Raw genomic sequence first — 20373 nt, 5'->3', positions numbered from 1 at the left:
AATGAACAAACAGACGTGAGGGATGCTTCCAGGACTAGGAGCAGATGGAGACAGCCATGCTTGTCGAGTAATGACCAGCTATAGAGTAATTTTTCGACTACCAGCCTCACATCAGGTGATATCACGTGACTCGCCCCTATACTGCAGAGACGCCGGCAGATAAACAAGCGAGCCGATAGTTAGCTAAGGAGTTTACCAATATGAACAGCCAACCACAACTCTCGAACAGTGAGCACAGTGAAGTGTAAATGTTACATCCTACCTAATGACATAGCTAAGTCAAATAATAATGTAAATAAAGATATTTTAATTTTAGCTATTAATGAAAATATCAGTAATATAAAATTATATGAAACCTAATATACATCAGGTATACATTATACACAGTGTCCCTTTCAGGGTCGCAACACGTACAGTTCCAGACGTTTAATGAAGAAAAATGTTTGGCCATGACTGGCTTCTTCAGGACTTGTGAAATGTTTCCCTTAATGTTCTGAACTGTATATAAATTTTTTTATCTAGAACTTTGACTTTATCCATAACTCGGTTGGTGGCGCACTCAGCTCACACACGGAGTCCATGGTTGGATCCCCGGTATGTGTGGCAACATTAGGACGTGTTTCCTTAAGACACCTGCTGTCCATGTTCACCTACCAGTAAAATAGGTACTTGGGTGTTAGTCAACTGGTGTGGGTCGCATCCTGGGGACAAAATTAACACAAAATTAACCTACTTTGCCCGAAATGCTGTGAATAACAAGGAGCTCTTTATGAATTATGTCACTGATGTCAGCTAGGCCTGTATAAGTTTATCATGTACTTGAAGAAATAAAGATTATTCTTATTATTATTATTATAACTTTCTTTTTACCCATAGCTTGTGGGTATGACCGTACCAGTGATACCGTGTACTGTATTTATTACAGGATATGTGTGTGGTGTACCGGGTTATGGCGATGCTGTCTGCCGGCACTTTTTTTTTTTTTTTTTTTTTTTTATATTTTATTTTAAACATGACATTACAAAATATAATATGTAAAACTCATTTAAGTCTATAAATTAACACAATCCTCCCTACAGCTAATGTTACACACCACACTTACAACTCCGTGTGGGTACACCCCCCCCCCCTCCCTGCTCCCTCATCCTATCACTTAACCCAAACCTGTTGGAGCTACTCAACAGAATTACATGATATGAACAACACTTTTATATACACATCCCTCGAAATGGTACTTAATGATCGACTACAGACCATGCAATGCATTGCACTGAACATATTATACAGACATATTACCCCCCCCTAGTGGTTATCCAACCACCCCACTATTTACAACCTAACATACTATAAACAATGAATGTTGCCTAATCTAAAGTCACACAGCAATGATCCAAACATTAATTTATGTAATTGTCCTAATGGTTCAGTTACATAACAATATGTATTACACAACAATGGTGATATAGAAAAGTCACAAGGACATACAAAATTACTACAAAACCATAAGAATAAACTTAGTCTCAAAATCCAACACATGTAAGCCTTTACACATTTAAACATGCAATTCCAGTGTTAAAACAATCACACAGCTTCAACTATGACATTCAAGCTCTATACAGCTTATATGGACATTACATAGTGCTATTGACAACAGTACAATACAACATAAAATATAACCATGACACAAGTAACACATAAAGACTGTGCCTAGCACGCACCCAACCACAAAACCCTATAACACCACTGTTGCCCAACTTTATTTACACTATCTGACGTGCATTAACCTCTTTACTCTCAAAACAAAACTGAAAATTGCAGAACACCAGTGACGAACAATAATGCACAGACATTAATACAAACATATCACATCATATCTCTGGACACCGTGCATGATCACAGCATCAACACTATGCAGTGCAAGGCACCTAGAAAACAAGTTGGAGCAAACACATGCAATTATTATAGCAAATCTCCAAATTACAGTGTCATTACCGTAAATCAATATTACCACACACAATATGTATAATAAGTATAAAGTCCAGTCACACAAAAACTGGCCAGCTCCACAGGTGCAAGCACCCGTGGTCCACATATTATTCACTCATGCATCACTCATCCAACACTCTCGCAAAACTTTTGTTATCCATTACCAGGGAGGCAACCCTGTTTTCACCCCTGACTTCCCTACCCCAGCAACACTTTCCAATCATACCCTCCCCTCCCTCGTATATTACAAGTCTAATAAAACCTGTAACGTAAGTTGCCTATATCCCTCTGAAAAATCCTTCACCCACCTCCTCCCATAAATTTCCTTATTTCTACATACCGTTTTATAGATCGTTAACGCTAACACCCTCCTCTTCACCTCAGTAACCTGTTTGCCCCGCAATCCCCACACTATATAGATATAATCTGCCATAATGTATCCCACAGCTCTGATTACACGTTCCTCCCAACCCCCCACGTCGAGACTTAATGCTCTCAATACAGAAATTCCTTTACCTCCTATCCTATTTATCACCCTATTTAACCACCCCTTGACACTCCTCAGTCCATCACAAAAATATACTACATGAAAAGCCGACTCCTCCCCACCACATATCCCACACTCCCCCCCGTCAACGACTCGTCTATCCCGTAGAACCACACCCGACGGTAAAATGCCGTGCAGAAAACGATACATTACATCCCGAACACGAGGTTGCAACCTCATCCTACTCAACCTATTCCATATACTTCCCCATGCATACATGGGGAAAATTCCCTCTACAGGCGCTACAACCCTCCCGGCTAACAATCTACACAACCTACCTATTTTAACCTTTGCTGGCTCTCGATCCCACGCCAGAGCCCTCAACACAGTTTCACACTCATGCAACTCAACTCCTGTATACATCCGTTGCAATCTGTTATGGATCCTGGCCAACCCCCCCCCACCCACACTTTCCCTCATCACCTCCCTTTTAATGAAGACACATTTGACCCTCCGCTTTAAGTCCAGCAATCCCAGCCCCCCCTTACTTACAGGTAACATTACCACATCTCTCTTAATCCAATCACAGCTCGAACCCCACAAGAATTTAAAAACCTTCCTAAGTATGTTCGTTATAGCTGGCCCAGTTAATGGGAACACGGCTGCCACGTGCCATACTTTGCTATACAGTAAGATATTAACAACAATGGCACGCTGCACAAGGGTCAAATGATAAGGTCGCAATGCACCCAAGCGTCCCTGAATCCTTTCTACCATCCTAAGCGAGTTTTCCATGCGTGCCACAGGTAGATCGTCTGCATAAATAAGACCACAGATTTTTAACGAATTCACCTGCTTCCTCACAACTGCACTACCCCAATCAACCCTACCCGCCCAAGCTCCTAACCCCATGACCATGGATTTATCTGAATTTACCCTCATACCAGTTGCCCCTGCGAACATTTGTACTACCCCGTCTAATGTGTCCATTGACATCCCCTCCCTGATCAGAACAGTTGTATCATCCACATACCCAATTAACACTGGCCAAACCCTCGCAACCTCACACCCTGGTCCCTCTACGTGACACATACGCTGCTCCATCAATCTATAAAAGGGGTCCTGTACGCATGCAAACAATAATTGTGACATAGGACACCCCTGCCTAAGTCCCCTACCCATTACAATCTTCCCACCCAATCGACCATTAATCTGTACCCTCGCCATTGCACCTCCATACAACGCCTCAACCCAGCCCACTATTTCTTCCCCAAACCCCTGACCCCTGAGGATGGCTTTCAATGCTTTCCGATCCACTCTATCATATGCCCCTTGCCAATCGAGCGCCACCAAACCTCCCTCCCTCCCCCCCCCTTTTGCCTCCACGAAATCCCTAAGTAACCCATGCCCCTCCACCATAGACCTCCCTGGCAAACCAAACTGAGTTTTTGATACTACCCGCCCTACCACACACTTGACCCGATTTCCCAAAATCTTCGCAAACAATTTATAATCTGCGCATAACAACGAGATCGCCCGGTAATCCCGAAGCGTATGCTGCCCCTTACCCTTCGGTACCAATACAACGACAGCCGTTGCCTGCTTCTCACCCAGCTCACCTCTCTCCTTCATGCAATTTAATAACCTAACCAGAAAATGCCTCAATAGTTCCCAATGCTGCTGATAAAACTCTACCGGGAGTCCATCAATTCCCGGTGCTTTGCCCTTTCGCATTCCACTTAAAGCCCTCCATATTTCCCCCTCAGTTATTTCGCCACCCAGTGCTTCCCTATCACTGTTACGCAACTGACATACCACACTCCCACACACCTGTTCTAAAACCCCATCCTCTACCCCTTCTCGTTGCCAGTACTTCTCATACCACTTGTCAGCAAACGCCCCCATTCCTTCCGTAGCTTGTATGACCTGCCCCTCCCTGTACCCTCCTATCGAATCATGAACCTCCAACCATGGAATAGTCATTGCCTGCTGTCTTTGTTTCTGCCTACGCAATACGCACGATGAAGGTCTATCGCCCCATAACACCTCTTCCACCCCCGCCTGTACCCGCACCGCTTGGAACCTCTCATCCTGTACCTCACGCAGCCTCCCTTTAATTGCCATAATTTCATCCATTGGATAAGTGCCCGCCACCGCCCCCCTCGCATAACAACCCCGTAATCTATCCTCCAAATAGTTAGCAAGCCCATATTTTAAAGAATTGATACGTTTCCCTTCCTTTACGTAATATTGCTTAATCCGTTCTTTAGCCACACCATCCCACCACATCACCACATCCTCTACCCCTTTTATCTCTGCACGTAACCCCTCCCACAGCGTTGCAAATCCCTCTATCCCCTCCTCATCACCTAACACACTTGTATTTAATTTCCAATATCCCCTAGATATACCTGCTAGTGACTCCCACGCCACCTCTGCTACTACCGCCCGATGATCCGAATAAGCTACTTCTATTGTACGGAAAAATGTCAACCCAACCCCTTGAGATATATACAGCCTATCCAATCTAGCAGCGTAACCCCGTCTTACAAAAGTGTGCTCTACCTCCCACGCCCCTCCTCCAACCGCATCCCGCAACTGAATATCCCTCAAAAGATCTCGCAAGGCCGCCGACACGTGCCCCGCCCCTTTTGGTTCCACGTCAGCCCTAATAACGCAGTTCCAGTCGCCACCAACGATGGCCACTGCAGGTAAACCACGTAAGAAGAAAACTAGTTCTTCACATACAAAATCCCTTTTTACCCTCACATCATTTTCCGCTGGTGCATACACACATACAAAAGATACCCGCTGTCCCATCCACCACCCATCCACGCGCAATACTCTTCCCCCTCCTCCCCCCTCACTTCTTAGTAACACAAACGGGCTTGCCTCCCTGATCAATATACCCACACCACCTTTCAGACGTGCAGATGGCTGAGTCATGACCTGAAACCCCTCCACCTCGAGCACTCTTCCCTCCTTGAAATTGTGTTCTTGCAGGAACACTACATCCACCCTATATTTATACAGAAACATTCGAAACCATTCCTTCTTCACACTATTACACAGTCCATTTACGTTCACAGTCATACACCTAAGGCCTCTTTATAGTTTCCAACCCTTCCTCCTCTCTTCATTCATCCCAGGGCCTCCTGCCCCAGAGCCAGCACAAGGCTTCACACCATCAACCCCTCCCCCTTTTTTGCGATGCCTCTTATCGTGACTGCTTCGACATTGCTCTTCCTTCCTCCCAGACCTCTGCGCCGGCGTCAGGACATCATCTGAGTCTGACGCCGCTGCTCTCTTCCTCGTGATGCCCTGTACATCCATGTTATCTTCTGAGGTTCCCTCACGATGAACCTCAACCTCCACCACGCCCCGTTCCACAGCACACGGCGACAACTCTCTCTTATTAGTTGGCCCGTCAACCCTGCTATGTTTTTTATCCTTACATTCCTCTACAGGCACCGCCGTGTCTCTCACCAGCTCAGGAACAACATCCTCTGCAGGCGGTGTCAATGTCCTTAACACCACCTGAAGCTCTTCCTCTAGAGCCTGCACCTCCTCCTGCACTTGCACTTCTGCACTTGTCCTTTGTGTAGTAACAGATCCTTTTACATCACAGCTTACCTCACACATGCCATTCTCCTCTTTGGAATCCTCCACCTCTTCACTCCACAAGCGCCCAGGCCCTTGCTTGCGCACTGGGCTCTCAACAGCTATCACGCTGGTAACTGGTGCTTCACCAGTTTGCGCTGGCGCCCTCCTCAGCTTCACGCACTCTGCCGCCATATGGTCGTATGCCCCACATATTCTGCACGTACGTCTCTGTCCGGCATACGATACCATAACTTGCGTCCTGAAGTCCTCCAACACGACGTAAGACGGTATGGGATGTCTCAGAGTCATCTTCAGGGAAAAGGTACCCTCCGGACGTCCCATGTAAGCACCTGCCGTCCACTTGCCCTTTTGTGCCAGATGTACGGTTCCATATGTCTCAAAAACACTCCTTACGTCAGCCTCATCTGCCTCAAATGGGACATTACGTATCTTAACCCACGTAAAGTGGCGAGATACGTCGATCAAACGCACCTTCACAGCTGGAGTAGCGTCAAGACTCACGTCTTGGAACCTCGTCACCAAAGACTCATACACGGACGTGGAATTCAGTTTGACGAAGATTCTATAAGCCCCATTCAGGGCTACACCATACACCTCATCGTCCTGGATGCCATAGGTCTCCCTAATGATTGTCGGGAGTAAGACTTGCACTGAAGAGGGTGAAATCGCCCCACGAAGCAGCTCAATACCAATGGTATTTACGCGCCTCCTCACACTCAGTGCCATGTTGATACAAGGTAGCTCGCCTGAACAGCAGAGGGGTGCAGCGCACAACCTCACTCGACCGTGGTCAGGCAGCGAATGAATATTTTAGACCAGCTTGCTTGAACAATATGACGAACGATTCGCCGAACAATAATAATATACAAAACAGCAGTAAAGAGACAAAACGACACTAACTGAGGACCATCAGCAGATCCTCCATAAAAGTCATAAAACTCTTAATACTGAATCTAAGTTCAGTATAACCAAATCCCCGACTACGACGGTGCGTAGATGCTACACAAAGTAGGTCAGAAGCTTCAGCTTGAGACCTGGATTGACTTAGAGTATCATTATGACAACCTCAGCAAAACGTCAAAAATCACTAGGTCTGAACAATGCTCTGTGAACAGAGTTACACAGAGTTACAAGATGTAAGTTTCGACTCAACAACGAAATCATACTCTACCAAAAACAGTCTAAATAATGAACAAACAGACGTGAGGGATGCTTCCAGGACTAGGAGCAGATGGAGACAGCCATGCTTGTCGAGCGATGACCAGCTATAGAGTAATTTTTCGACTACCAGCCTCACATCAGGTGATATCACGTGACTCGCCCCTATACTGCAGAGACGCCGGCAGATAAACAAGCGAGCCGATAGTTAGCTAAGGAGTTTACCAATATGAACAGCCAACCACAACTCTCGAACAGTGAGCACAGTGAAGTGTAAATGTTACATCCTACCTAATGACATAGCTAAGTCAAATAATAATGTAAATAAAGATATTTTAATTTTAGCTATTAATGAAAATATCAGTAATATAAAATTATATGAAACCTAATATACATCAGGTATACATTATACACAGTGTCCCTTTCAGGGTCGCAACACGTACAGTTCCAGACGTTTAATGAAGAAAAATGTTTGGCCATGACTGGCTTCTTCAGGACTTGTGAAATGTTTCCCTTAATGTTCTGAACTGTATATAAATTTTTTTTTATCTAGAACTTTGACTTTATCCATAACTCGGTTGGTGGCGCACTCAGCTCACACACGGAGTCCATGGTTGGATCCCCGGTATGTGTGGCAACATTAGGACGTGTTTCCTTAAGACACCTGCTGTCCATGTTCACCTACCAGTAAAATAGGTACTTGGGTGTTAGTCAACTGGTGTGGGTCGCATCCTGGGGACAAAATTAACACAAAATTAACCTACTTTGCCCGAAATGCTGTGAATAACAAGGAGCTCTTTATGAATTATGTCACTGATGTCAGCTAGGCCTGTATAAGTTTATCATGTACTTGAAGAAATAAAGATTATTCTTATTATTATTATTATAACTTTCTTTTTACCCATAGCTTGTGGGTATGACCGTACCAGTGATACCGTGTACTGTATTTATTACAGGATATGTGTGTGGTGTACCGGGTTATGGCGATGCTGTCTGCCGGCACTCGTGTCTTTCAGGAGTTGAAGGTCCATCGTGTGCTGGACTTGTTCACTCTCTGTGTCCACCAGGACTATGATGGTCGCGGCCTCGGTAGCAAACTTATCGAGGTGAGATTACAGATAAGCTGAATTTTATTGTATTCACTTAGAAGCGCTAAATCCTTGGGGATTTAAGAGTCCTTGTGAAGGCTTACTCAGCCCTGTAACAACTTCAGTCAGTATTACCAAGGCTGGCTCCTCCTCAGGAAAATTAATGAATAGAAAAAGAAATAATTCAAAGATAAACACTTTATTATTTATTAATGCAAAGAAAAAACATTGAAATATGAAGGTGTATCCTACTTGAAAGAAAAATGAAATGAAAAGTTGCCATTTGAATTCAACGCTAATATGTACGAGTAAACTGTGGTGTCTGGTTGATGTTGACACCGTCTTGTAGAAATTGTAGCCGTTGATGATGATGTGGGGGGGGGGTCAAAGGTGTTGAGTGACAACCCAACGACTAGTTCTTCACAGAGTCTAGAGCCTTGAATAGTCAGTCCAGATGATAGGAACTCAGGTTCTTTACCACTACAAAGATGAGGGGTAGTATCCTGTGCTCAACTACAATTAACCAGGTAGGTAGATCAAACAGTGATGTCTCAGGACCTGATTCAGTCTGTCTCCTTCAACACTTCTCGTTGGTTGGCAGGTGACCTGATTTGTCATTCCAAGCTGGAAAGAGAGACAGGTTACCCACTGCTTAAGAAATCACTCTCCATGATAAGGACAAGATACTTAAGAAAGGTGGTGATTATCTAAAAGTCTCATGGGGAGCTTAAAACTGAAAGGATCAAGTTTATTATTGGTCAAAAGTGAAGCTTTCAACCAATATCCACTAGATTAGGAGCAGACGCTTTTACTTATAGTTGTGCTGGGAGCTGTGAGTCGAGTGATTACTGTTTGGCCGGAGCCACACACGTCACCTTTCAGGGTGGGGGGAGAAACGGGGGAAGGATAGCGGGAGCTAGACTGATCCTACCTTAACAAGCAGCCGGCAATCAAACTATCGTTACCATATACTCGCTCGCTACTCCTATCTGTTGAACTTTCCCCTCACAGTCCTCATGAATCAAACATTCACCTTAATTGAAGGGATAACTGGCATAACAACAACAACAACAACAACAACAACAACAACAACAACAACAACAACAACAACAACAACAACAACAACAACAACAACAACAATAATAATAATAATGAATTTGGACTCTTACATCGTCAATAAATGGCTTCTTCCCAGGGCTGGCAGGACGCTCCGGTATTCGCTAGGGGACGGTTGATGTTTTGTTAAAAAAGTACTGTACGAAATTACAGCCCTGTATTTCTGATAGGTACGGAAAAGGGGAAAAACAATACCATACCGTGCCGTGCCGTGCCGTGCCGTGCCGTGCCGTGCCGCCAGTCGTGCTTCTGTCACAGAAGAATATTGTATCTTTTTTTAATTCAGCTACGACAGAAGTTGTCCCAAATTTGAACAAGTCAGAGAGTCAATGGTGACCCCGACCTGGTTAATGAGGGTGGCGGTGGGTGCAAGTCTCAAGAAGACTGCCATAATTAGGTCAGTCTAAGAGTAGCGAGGTAGGAGTTTTTTTTTTTTTTTTTACCTTAATGTATAAACATCAAGACGTGTATTAACATCAAGATGTGTGTGTGTATCTTAGTGTACATTCACCGAGAGTTCATCTTAATTCCTATTTTAGTCATTAAAATATCCTTACTTAGTAATGGACAGGTGATTTACAGATATACCAACTCTCTTGTAGTAGAGAGGCTTCAAACCCATTAAGTAAAATGTAGCGGAGAGGCTTAAACCCGGTACACCAAGCAAAAATTTTGCAATATTTCAGAAATCTGTGGAGGCTGGTGTTGAAGAAGGTTATCAAGTAGCCAGCGTTCACGCTACCAACAGCATCACTGCGAAGATCTGCACTCGCCATGGCTTCCGCATTGTCAGCTCTCTCGACCTGACCACCGTGGCTGACCAAATGGGCATTGACACCGACCTCATACCCGGCGACACCGAGGTCAAGATGTTGATCAAAGAACTTGACTCTGAAAACTCCAAGCCTGACCCTCAGTCTTCCTAACTCAGTCGTGCCTAATATAAGCTGGGTATCATGCCACATCTTGTCCAGCAAAAACTATTTTATATTTCTCGACATGAGCTGCTATAATGATAATAATAATCTTTATTTTCTACAAGTACATGATACAAATTTTACAGATTTAGCTGACATCAATTGGACAGGAAAATAACCATGCCACTTATAAATTAAATAATATAGATCTTATTACTGATTGCAAAAAGGATTTAGGAGTTCTGGTTAGCAGTAATCTAAAACCAAGACAACAGTGCATTAGTGTTCGCAGTAAAGCTAACAGAATTCTTGGCTTTATATCTAGAAGTATAAACAATAGAAGTCCTCAGGTTGTTCTTCAACTCTATATATCCTTGGTTAGGCCCCATTTAGACTATGCTGCTCAGTTCTGGTCACCGTATTACAGAATGGATATAAATGCTCTGGAAAACGTACAGAGGAGGATGACAAAGTTGATTCCATGTATCAGAAATCTTCCCTATGAGGATAGACTGAGGGCCCTGAATCTGCACTCTCTCGAAAGGCGTAGAATTAAGGGGGATATGACTGAGGTGTATAAATGGAAAACAGGAATAAATAAAGGGGATGTAAACAGCGTGCTAAAAATATTTAGCCAAGACAGGACTCGCAACAATGGTTTTAAGTTGGAAAAATTTAGATTTAGGAAGGATATAGGAAAGCACTGATTTGGTAATAGAGTCGTGGATGAGTAGAACAAACTCCCGAGTACCGTCATAGAAGCTAAGACGTTGTGTACTTTTAAAAATAGGTTAGATAAATACGTGAGTGGGTGTGAGTGGGTGTGAGTCGGACCTGACTAGCCTGTGCTAGTAGGTCTGATGCTGTGCTCTGGTAGGCAAGGCTCTTGCTTTACATGCTGAGGGTCTGTATTTCGATTCCCGGCAAGGGTGAAAACATGGTGGTAGTGCAAGCCTTGAAATCATGTCCTTCGTTGCCGCAGGTCGAACAGAACTTCTTATCCTTGGTAGGACAATCCTTGGTGATGTGCATATAAGAATAACAGCTGTAACACTGTGTGATGTGCTGGAATCTCTCGGCTTCAGTGTAACTTGGGTTGATATGGAAGTAGTGGATTGCCAGTCCCTCTACCAGAGTTCGGGCTGCTATGTTGACATCAGTGTAGGTGACCTTGAGCATTGAAGAATCGTTGGATATTTTTGTAATATGTTCCACCGTGGCCCAAGGGTTCTGGTCTTCTATTGATGACTTAATTTCTTCAATAGCCTGGGTAGTGATGAGCTTATCCAGTCGCTTAAGGAACAGTTCTCTTGGCCCTCAAAGCTGGGGAAGACGACTTGAAGTCCTCGTTGGTTAAGAGTGGTTGTACCTCAGTGGTGATAAGTTTCTCGACTTCGATGTCGTCAGAGCAGACAACACCTAAAGCCTCTTGGAGCGATGGAATCGCATTACATTTAAACTGCAATATGCCGCTAAAGGCAGCTACAAGTGCTAGTTTGGACTGTCCCACTTCTCGGTTTGATCTTCACAAGGTTTGAGAAATGCATCGTGGAAGCTGACGTCGAATGCAGAAGTAAAAGTTCCCCTTCCCAACGGGGATCTCAGGGTTTTTTGTTGGGCGTGTTTCCTCACACCTGTGGTCCTTGTTGACACATCAGTAAAATGGGTACCTGGGTGTTGGTTGACTGGTGTGGGTCGCATCCTGGGACAAAATTGACCTAATTTACCTGAAATGCTCAGCATAACAAGCGGCTTTCTATATAGTAGTATGTCATTGATGTCAGCTAGACCTGTATACCTTGTACATGTACTTGTAGTAAATAAAGATATTATTATTAGTATGAACTACGTATGTGGCTTCATATTTCTCAACATGAGCTGGGTATTTAACCACAGCTTACCCAAGCTGGGTATCAGTAACACCACCACTGTCTTGACATACTGTGCATGCCTGGGTATTTCCAATCGATAAAGTGTGACAGGGTGCTGGTAAGAGGCTCTTAATCCAAGGATATGGAACTATTCTCCCTTTCATTGAATAAAATATGATTACCACCCATTCCACAGGCGCTGTATGACTTATGAGTTGTTAATTTAGTTCTTCAGAAATCTCTCCTATGAATGATTTCGAATTTAAATATTATAGTTGGAAAGACATATCTTTGTAGGTGTTTAACTTGGCCTAACATATGTGTGTGTATAAATGTTTTCCTTTTCCCGACTTTCATTCTTCTTGGCCAGACTGAAGATTTCCAGGCTTGGAACAATCACCTACGTCACTCAGGTGTGGTCAGTCTTCCTGGCCGCCTCGCCAAAAGTCTTACCTTTAAAGCTTTAATTTTGGGGAAGGTGAGGAGCTGATCGACCTTTTTACACCATCTCTGATTTTTATTTCGCACTTTTTCTAACCCCAAACTCCATTAACCAAGCTTCTGTATACACCACCACAATGCTGGGACCTGTTAGAGGCTTAGAGTTTTTAAAAAAACAACAACAGCAACAACAATAATAAAAATAATAACAATAATAATCAAAAGAATAATAGCAATAATCTCCATTATATACCTAAAATTATAAAGTTTTTTTTTCCACCTCTTCTGGATCTTAAAGCATTGCTAGCAAAGGCTTTTGCCACAGGATATGTACACTGAGGTGTATGTCTCTCAGTGTATACATGCTGCCAGTTTACTGTAGTCCCTATTTTAAGGGTTAAATTGTTCTTGTTAAGTGGCAAAAAGGTTGTCTTTCATTCATGAATCACAACTTCTCTCTAAACCTGATGACCCCCATTACCCACGTAACAAAATGCGACATCTATTAGCATAGTCTCCAGAGGATACAAGGAGGTCAACTTACTGATCTTCCTCAAGCATCTGGCATGTTACTGGTTTTGTAACTAGTCGACTTTGTTCAACGTTTTTGTGTCATCTGCATTTCTCTGGCTTATTTCTATGGCCTTCCCAAAACTCATAAACCTGACATTCCTCTTCGTCCCATCATATCCTCTGGAGGTTCTATCTCTTATTCTCTTGCTTCTTGGCTGGCCAAAACCCTCACTCCCTTTCTTGGTACTTTTTCTCCTGCTCACCTCCGTCACTCTCAAGACTTCATTGAACGGGTTCGCTCTCTCCTGACCTGTAAGATGCTTAGTCTTGACGTTGAGTCCCTCTTTACCAATGTCCCTCTTGATGATGTCCTCAATTTTCTTAGAGAGAAAGCCAATGAAAGGTTGCTTCATCTCCCTATACCTACTTATGTCTTTATTTTATTCGCCTGCGTGTGTGTGTGCGCGCCCTCGTGTGTGTGTGTGTGTATGTGTGTGTGAGTGCGCCCTCCTGTGTGTGTGTGTGCGTGGGCCCTCCTGTGTGTGTGTGTGTGTGTGTGTGTGTGCGCGCGCTCGTCTGGGTGTATGATCCACTTAATATTTCTACTTATAACTCATTACAATTGTGACCAGGTGTGGACGTGTCAGTGGCTTATTACTTTGCAAGTTGTTTAAGACTGTAACCTTGTATAGGAGTTAGTTTAATATGTTTATTATGCACCCCATACCCATCCTGTGGGCGGTAGTCAAAAGATTACAGAGGTACATAATTGGTCCAGGGACTGGACTCCAAAGTTTTGATAGCTGAGCAAGTTACAGAGGTAATGAACTCACAATTTACAAAGGTAATGAACTCACAATTTACAAAGGTAATGAACTCACAATTTACAAAGGTAATGAACTCCAGGTAAGTCTGGTCACAATCATGACAAGTTACAAAGGTATTTACAGATTACAGAGGTACGTAATGGGTCCAGGGACTGGGCCCCCAAAGTTTTGATAGCTGAACTAGGTACAAAGGTAATGAGCTCACAAGTTACAAAGGTAGTGCAGATGATTCATTACCTTTGTAACTTGTTCATGATTGTGACCAGATCTACCTGGAGTTCATTACCTTTGTAACTAGTTCAGCTATCATAACTTTGGGGTCCAGTCCCTGGACCCATTATGTACCTATGTAATCTTTTGACTACCGCCCACAGGATGGGTATGGGGTGCATAATAAACATATTCAACTAACTAACTTCCAAGGCAAATATTATTCTCAAATTTTCGGTGTAGCTCTCCTGTATCTCCTCTTCTTGCTAATCTTTACATGGAATACTTCGAGACTGTTTTTCTTCCTACTATCGATGTGCGCTCTTCACTCTGGCTCCGCTATGTTGATGACATCTTTGCTCTGTGGCCTCATGACTCTAGTCTCTTCCAACTATTTCTTGATGCTCTTAATAATCTTGCCCCTTCCATTAAGTTTAAAGCTGAATGGGAATCTAATTCCTTGCTTCCTTTCCTTGATGTTCATGTCCATCGCTCAGATACAGGTTTTGCTTTTTCTGTGTACCACAAACCTATGCACAGTGGCATGTACATTCACTACTTTTCTTATCATGCTTCCTCTGTCAAGAAAAGTGTTCTTATTTCTCTCTTTCTCCGTGTTCGCCGCATTTGTAGTCCTCAATTCCTTGAATCAGACATTTCCACTCTTCGTAATTCATTTTCTCGTCTTGGCTACCCTTCCCATTTCATAAACTCTGCCTTTTCACGTGCTAAACGGACTTTCTTCTCTCCCAAACTCTACTCCTGGGGCCTCTCATGTCCTCTGCCTTCCCTATATTTCCAGTCTTTCTAATCTCAACAAGTCTCTCCGCTCCTTAGACATCAAACTGACTTTTCGCCAGACTAATGTTCATCGCACCAATCTAGTTCATACCTCTCCTCCCACTATAGATGTTCCTGGTGTCTACTCTGTTTCCTGTTCCTCCTGTCCTCTTCAGTACTTTGACTCAAGGAGCACAAAATTAGTGTTAGGCTTGCCGACACTAACAATGTTTTTTTTCTGTCATGTCAGAGATCACCGTCATCCTATTGACTGTCTACCCTACTTTTAACTTTCACAGTCGCCATCTGGTTGAATCCTCCCGTATACAATGGTATTTCTGAGGGTAACTGTAGAAAATTATGCCTTTCGTATAAGATTTCGTTCGGATTTTCAACCCTGGAGGGTTAGGCACCCAGGATAACCCAAGAAAGTCAGTGCGTCATCGAGGACTGTCTAACTTATTTCTATTGTGGTTCTCAATTTTGTCCCCCAGGATACGACCCACACAAGTTGACTAACACCCAGGTACCTACTTACTGCTAGCTGAACAGGACAACAGGTGTAAGGAGGGTGGTGTGGGCTCTGGTTGGTGCAGATAGGGTGGGGTGGACTGTGATTGGGGCGGATAAGGTGGAGTGGATTATGATTGGTGCAAATAGGGTGGGGTGGATTGTGACTGGTGCAAATAGGGTGGGGTGGATTGTGACTGGTGCAAATAGGGTGGGGTGGATTGTGATTGGTGCAGATAGGGTGGGATGGATTGTGATTGGTGTAGATAGGGTGGGGTGGATAGTGATTGGGGCGGATAAGGTGGAGTGGATTATGATTGGTGCAAATAGGATGGGGTGGATTGTGACTGGTGCAAATAGGGTGGGGTGGATTGTGATTGGTGTAGATAGGGTGGAATGGATTGTGATTGGTGTAGATAGGGTGGGGTGGATAGTGATTGGTGCAAATAGGGGTGGGCTGGTTTGTGACTGGTGCAAATAGGGTGGGGTGGATTGTGATTGGTGTAGATAGGGTGGGGTGGATAGTGATTGGTGCAAATAGGATGGGGTGGATTGTGACTGGTGCAAATAGGGTGGGGTGGATTGTGATTGGTGCAGATAGGGTGGGATGGATTGTGATTGGTGTAGATAGGGTGGGCTGGAGAGTGATTGGGGCGGATAAGGTGGAGTGGATTATGATTGGTGCAAATAGGGTGGGGTGGATTGTGACTGGTGCAAATAGGATGGGGTGGATTGTGACTGGTGCAAATAGGGTGGGGTGGATTGTGATTGGTGTAGATAGGGTGGGATGGATTGTGATTGGTGTAGATAGGGTGGGGTGGATAGTGATTGGTGCAAATAGGTGTGGGCTGGTTTGTGACTGGTGCAAATAGGATGGGGTGGATTGTGACTGGTGCAGATATGTTGAGGGGTGGACTATGGTTGGTGCAGATAGGGTGGGGTGGACTGTGGTTGGTGCAGATAGGGTAGGGTGGACCGTGATTGGTTGGATGGGGTGTGGTTGAAGTGGTGGCCTGTGGTTAGAGGACTAAGCTGGCCTCTTTGGTGGAGAAAGGGTGGGTGGGATGCAGTTGACAGAAAGGGCTGTGGTTTACAGAGGAAAGTATCACACAAAGAGCATCTGGAACAACACCGACATTCACTGGAAGATGTCGTATCCCTCTTCTTTCAATAACAAATAACTGTCTTAGGTGCCATGTTTAATGTGCAATGCTCAGGAAGAGATACAAAGAAGCAAGTCCATAAAATCTTTTATTATAACAGTGTTAAGTCTTTATATACTGGTAGATTATGGCAATAAAGACGTGCAGGAGTCTTCCACCTGACTGGAGAATACAAGTCAGACACGCTGGGGTCGTGTGGGTCCAAGTAGGACCGAAACGTTGCCGTAAAGTTCTCTCTTATTACCTGGAGTTTACCTGGAGAGAGTTTCGGGGGTCAACGCCCCCGCGGCCCGGTCTGTGACCAGGCCTCCTGGTGGATCAGCGCCTGATCAACCAGGCTGTTGCTGCTGGCTGCACGCAAACCAACGTACGAGCCACAGCCCGGCTGATCAGGAACTGACTTTAGGTGCTTGTCCAGTGCCAGCTTGAAGACTGCCAGGGGTCTGTTGGTAATCCCCCTTATGTGTGCTGGGAGGCAGTTGAACAGTCTCGGGCCCCTGACACTTATTGTATGGTCTCTTAACGTGCTAGTGACACCCCTGCTTTTCATTGGGGGGATGGTGCATCGTCTGCCAAGTCTTTTGCTTTCGTAGTGAGTGATTTTCGTGTGCAAGTTTGGTACTAGTCCCTCTAGGATTTTCCAGGTGTATATAATCATGTATCTCTCCCTCCTGCGTTCCAGGGAATACAGGTTTAGAAACCTCAAGCGCTCCCAGTAATTGAGGTGTTTTATCTCCGTTATGCGCGCCGTGAAAGTTCTCTGTACATTTTCTAGGTCGGCTATTTCACCTGCCTTGTAAGGTGCTGTTAGAGTGCAGCAATATTCCAGCCTAGATAGAACAAGTGACCTGAAGAGTGTCATCATGGGCTTGGCCTCCCTAGTTTTGAAGGTTCTCATTATCCATCCTGTCATTTTTCTAGCAGATGCGATTGATACAATGTTATGGTCCTTGAAGGTGAGATCCTCCGACATAATCACTCCTAGGTCTTTGACGTTGGTGTTTCGCTCTATTTTGTGGCCAGAATTTGTTTTGTACTCTGATGAAGATTTAATTTCCTCATGTTTACCATATCTGAGTAATTGAAATTTCTCATCGTTGAACTTCATATTGTTTTCTGCAGCCCACTGAAAGATTTGGTTGATGTCCGCCTGGAGCCTTGCAGTGTCTGCAATGGAAGACACTGTCATGCAGATTCGGGTGTCATCTGCAAAGGAAGACACGGTGCTGTGGCTGACATCCTTGTCTATGTCGGATATGAGGATGAGGAACAAGATGGGAGCTAGTACTGTGCCTTGTGGGACAGAGCTTTTCACCGTAGCTGCCTCGGACTTTACTCTGTTGACGACTACTCTCTGTGTTCTGTTAGTGAGGAAATTATAGATCCATCGACCGACTTTTCCTGTTATTCCTTTAGCGCGCATTTTGTGCGCTATTACGCCATGGTCACACTTGTCGAAGGCTTTTGCAAAGTCTGTATATATTACATCTGCATTCTTTTTGTCTTCTAGTGCATTTAGGACCTTGTCGTAGTGATCCAGTAGTTGAGACAGACAGGAGCGACCTGTTCTAAACCCATGTTGCCCTGGGTTGTGTAACTGATGGGTTTCTAGATGGGTGGTGATCTTGCTTCTTAGGACCCTTTCAAAGATTTTTATGATATGGGATGTTAGTGGCAATATAAACACAAATGCAGTATAATGTGATCCTTTATTGACTACGTTTCGCCCACACAGTGGGCGTTAGTGCTATTGGTCTGTAGTTCTTTGCTGTTGCTTTACTGCCCCCTTTGTGGAGTGGGGCTATGTCTGTTGTTTTTAGTAACTGAGGGACGACCCCCGTGTCCATGCTCCCTCTCCATAGGATGGAAAAGGCTCGTGATAGGGGCTTCTTGCAGTTCTTGATGAACACAGAGTTCCATGAGTCTGGCCCTGGGGCCGAGTGCATGGGCATGTCATTTATCGCCTGTTCGAAGTCATTTGGCGTCAGGATAACATCGGATAGGCTTGTGTTAGTCAAATTTTGTGGCTCTCTCATAAAAAATTCATTTTGGTCTTCGACTCTCAGTCTGGTTAGCGGCTTGCTAAAAACTGAGTCATATTGGGACTTGAGTAGCTCACTCATTTCCTTGCTGTCATCTGTGTAGGACCCATCTTGTTTAAGTAGGGGCCCAATACTGGACGTTGTTCTCGATTTTGATTTGGCATAGGAGAAGAAATACTTTGGGTTTCTTTCGATTTCATTTATGGCTTTTAGTTCTTCCCGCGATTCCTGACTCCTAAAGGATTCTTTTAGCTTAAGTTCGATGCTTGCTATTTCTCTGACCAGTGTCTCCCTGCGCATTTCAGATATATTGACCTCTTTTAGCCGCTCTGTTATTCTTTTCCGTCGCCTGTAAAGGGAGCGCCTGTCTCTTTCTATTTTACATCTACTCCTCCTTTTTCTTAGAGGAATAAGCCTTGTGCATACATCGAGTGCCACCGAGTTAATCTGTTCTAGGCATAAGTTTGGGTCTGTGTTGCTTAGTATATCTTCCCAGCTTATATCGGTTAGGACTTGGTTTACTTGGTCCCACTTTATGTTTTTGTTATTGAAGTTGAATTTGGTGAATGCTCCCTCGTGACTAGTCTCATTTTGTCGGTCTGGGGCTCCATGCATACATGTCTGAACCTCAATTATGTTGTGATCTGAGTATATTGTTTTTGATATGGTGACATTTCTTATCAGATCATCATTGTTAGTGAAGATGAGGTCTAGTGTATTCTCCAGTCTTGTAGGCTCTATTATTTGCTGGTTTAAATTGAATTTTGTGCAGAGATTTAAAAGCTCGTGTGAGTGTGAGTTTTCATCAGAGCTGCCTCCTGGTGTTATTACTGCAACAATATTATTTGCTATATTCCTCCATTTTAGGTGCCTTAAGTTGAAATCCCCCAGGAGCAAGATGTTGGGTGCAGGAGCTGGAAGATTTTCCAGACAGTGGTCAATTTTTAACAGCTGTTCCTGGAATTGCTGGGATGTTGCATCCGGAGGCTTGTAGACTACCACAATGACTAGGTTTTGGTTCTCGACCTTTACTGCTAAAACTTCCACTACGTCATTTGAGGCATTAAGCAGTTCTGTGCAAACAAGTGACTCTGCAATGTACAGGCCAACCCCCCCCTTTTGCCTGTTCACTCTGTCACATCTGTATAGGTTGTAACCTGGGATCCATACTTCGTTGTCCAAGTGATCCTTTATGTGGGTCTCAGTGAAAGCCGCGAACATTGCCTTTGCCTCTGCAAGCAGTCCACGGATGAAAGGTATTTTGTTGTTTGTAGCTGGCTTTAGACCCTGTATATTTGCAAAGGTTATGTGCAGGTTATTTGTGTATTATTCCTGTCGCGGTATTGTGCCTTCTTGTTCTTTAAGGATAAAACCAGCAGGGAGTTCATGGAGACACATAACAGTGTAGGAGTGAGTGGGTGTAAGCCCTGTGTAACAACGGGTGCAGTTCTGAAGATGGGAAGTATATTGTGCAATCTGAAGGAGAGATGGGGAGGCTGCAGGTGGAGGATAATCCGAATTGTGATATCGGCCCACTTTTGGAAAGATAATTGAATGTATGATAGTGAACGTATTTTCTTCTTTAAGTCACCCTGCCTTGGCTGGAGCTCTCTCCAGCCAAGGCAGGGTGACTTAGAGAA

General features: G+C 44.2%; 2 protein-coding genes across 2 annotated transcripts in view; one reads left to right on the top strand and one right to left on the bottom strand.

Annotated features, from left to right (window-relative positions):
- LOC128697697 (uncharacterized) overlaps positions 1 to 20373 on the bottom strand; it is a 265769-nt gene that overhangs the window by 2313 nt on the left and 243083 nt on the right. The window lies entirely within an intron of this gene.
- On the top strand, positions 8212 to 14450 carry LOC138850945 (arylalkylamine N-acetyltransferase-like 2; the record flags this gene model as incomplete). The annotated part of the gene is given in 2 exon segments (XM_070099741.1): positions 8212 to 8361; positions 10146 to 14450. Coding segments are annotated over 2 exon segments (390 nt in total), but the record flags the coding sequence as incomplete, so codon positions are not given.

Source organism: Cherax quadricarinatus, chromosome 68 (assembly GCF_038502225.1).
Source record: "Cherax quadricarinatus isolate ZL_2023a chromosome 68, ASM3850222v1, whole genome shotgun sequence".
Lineage (NCBI taxonomy): Eukaryota > Metazoa > Arthropoda > Malacostraca > Decapoda > Parastacidae > Cherax > Cherax quadricarinatus.
This window is presented reverse-complemented; position numbering and strand designations above follow the sequence as displayed.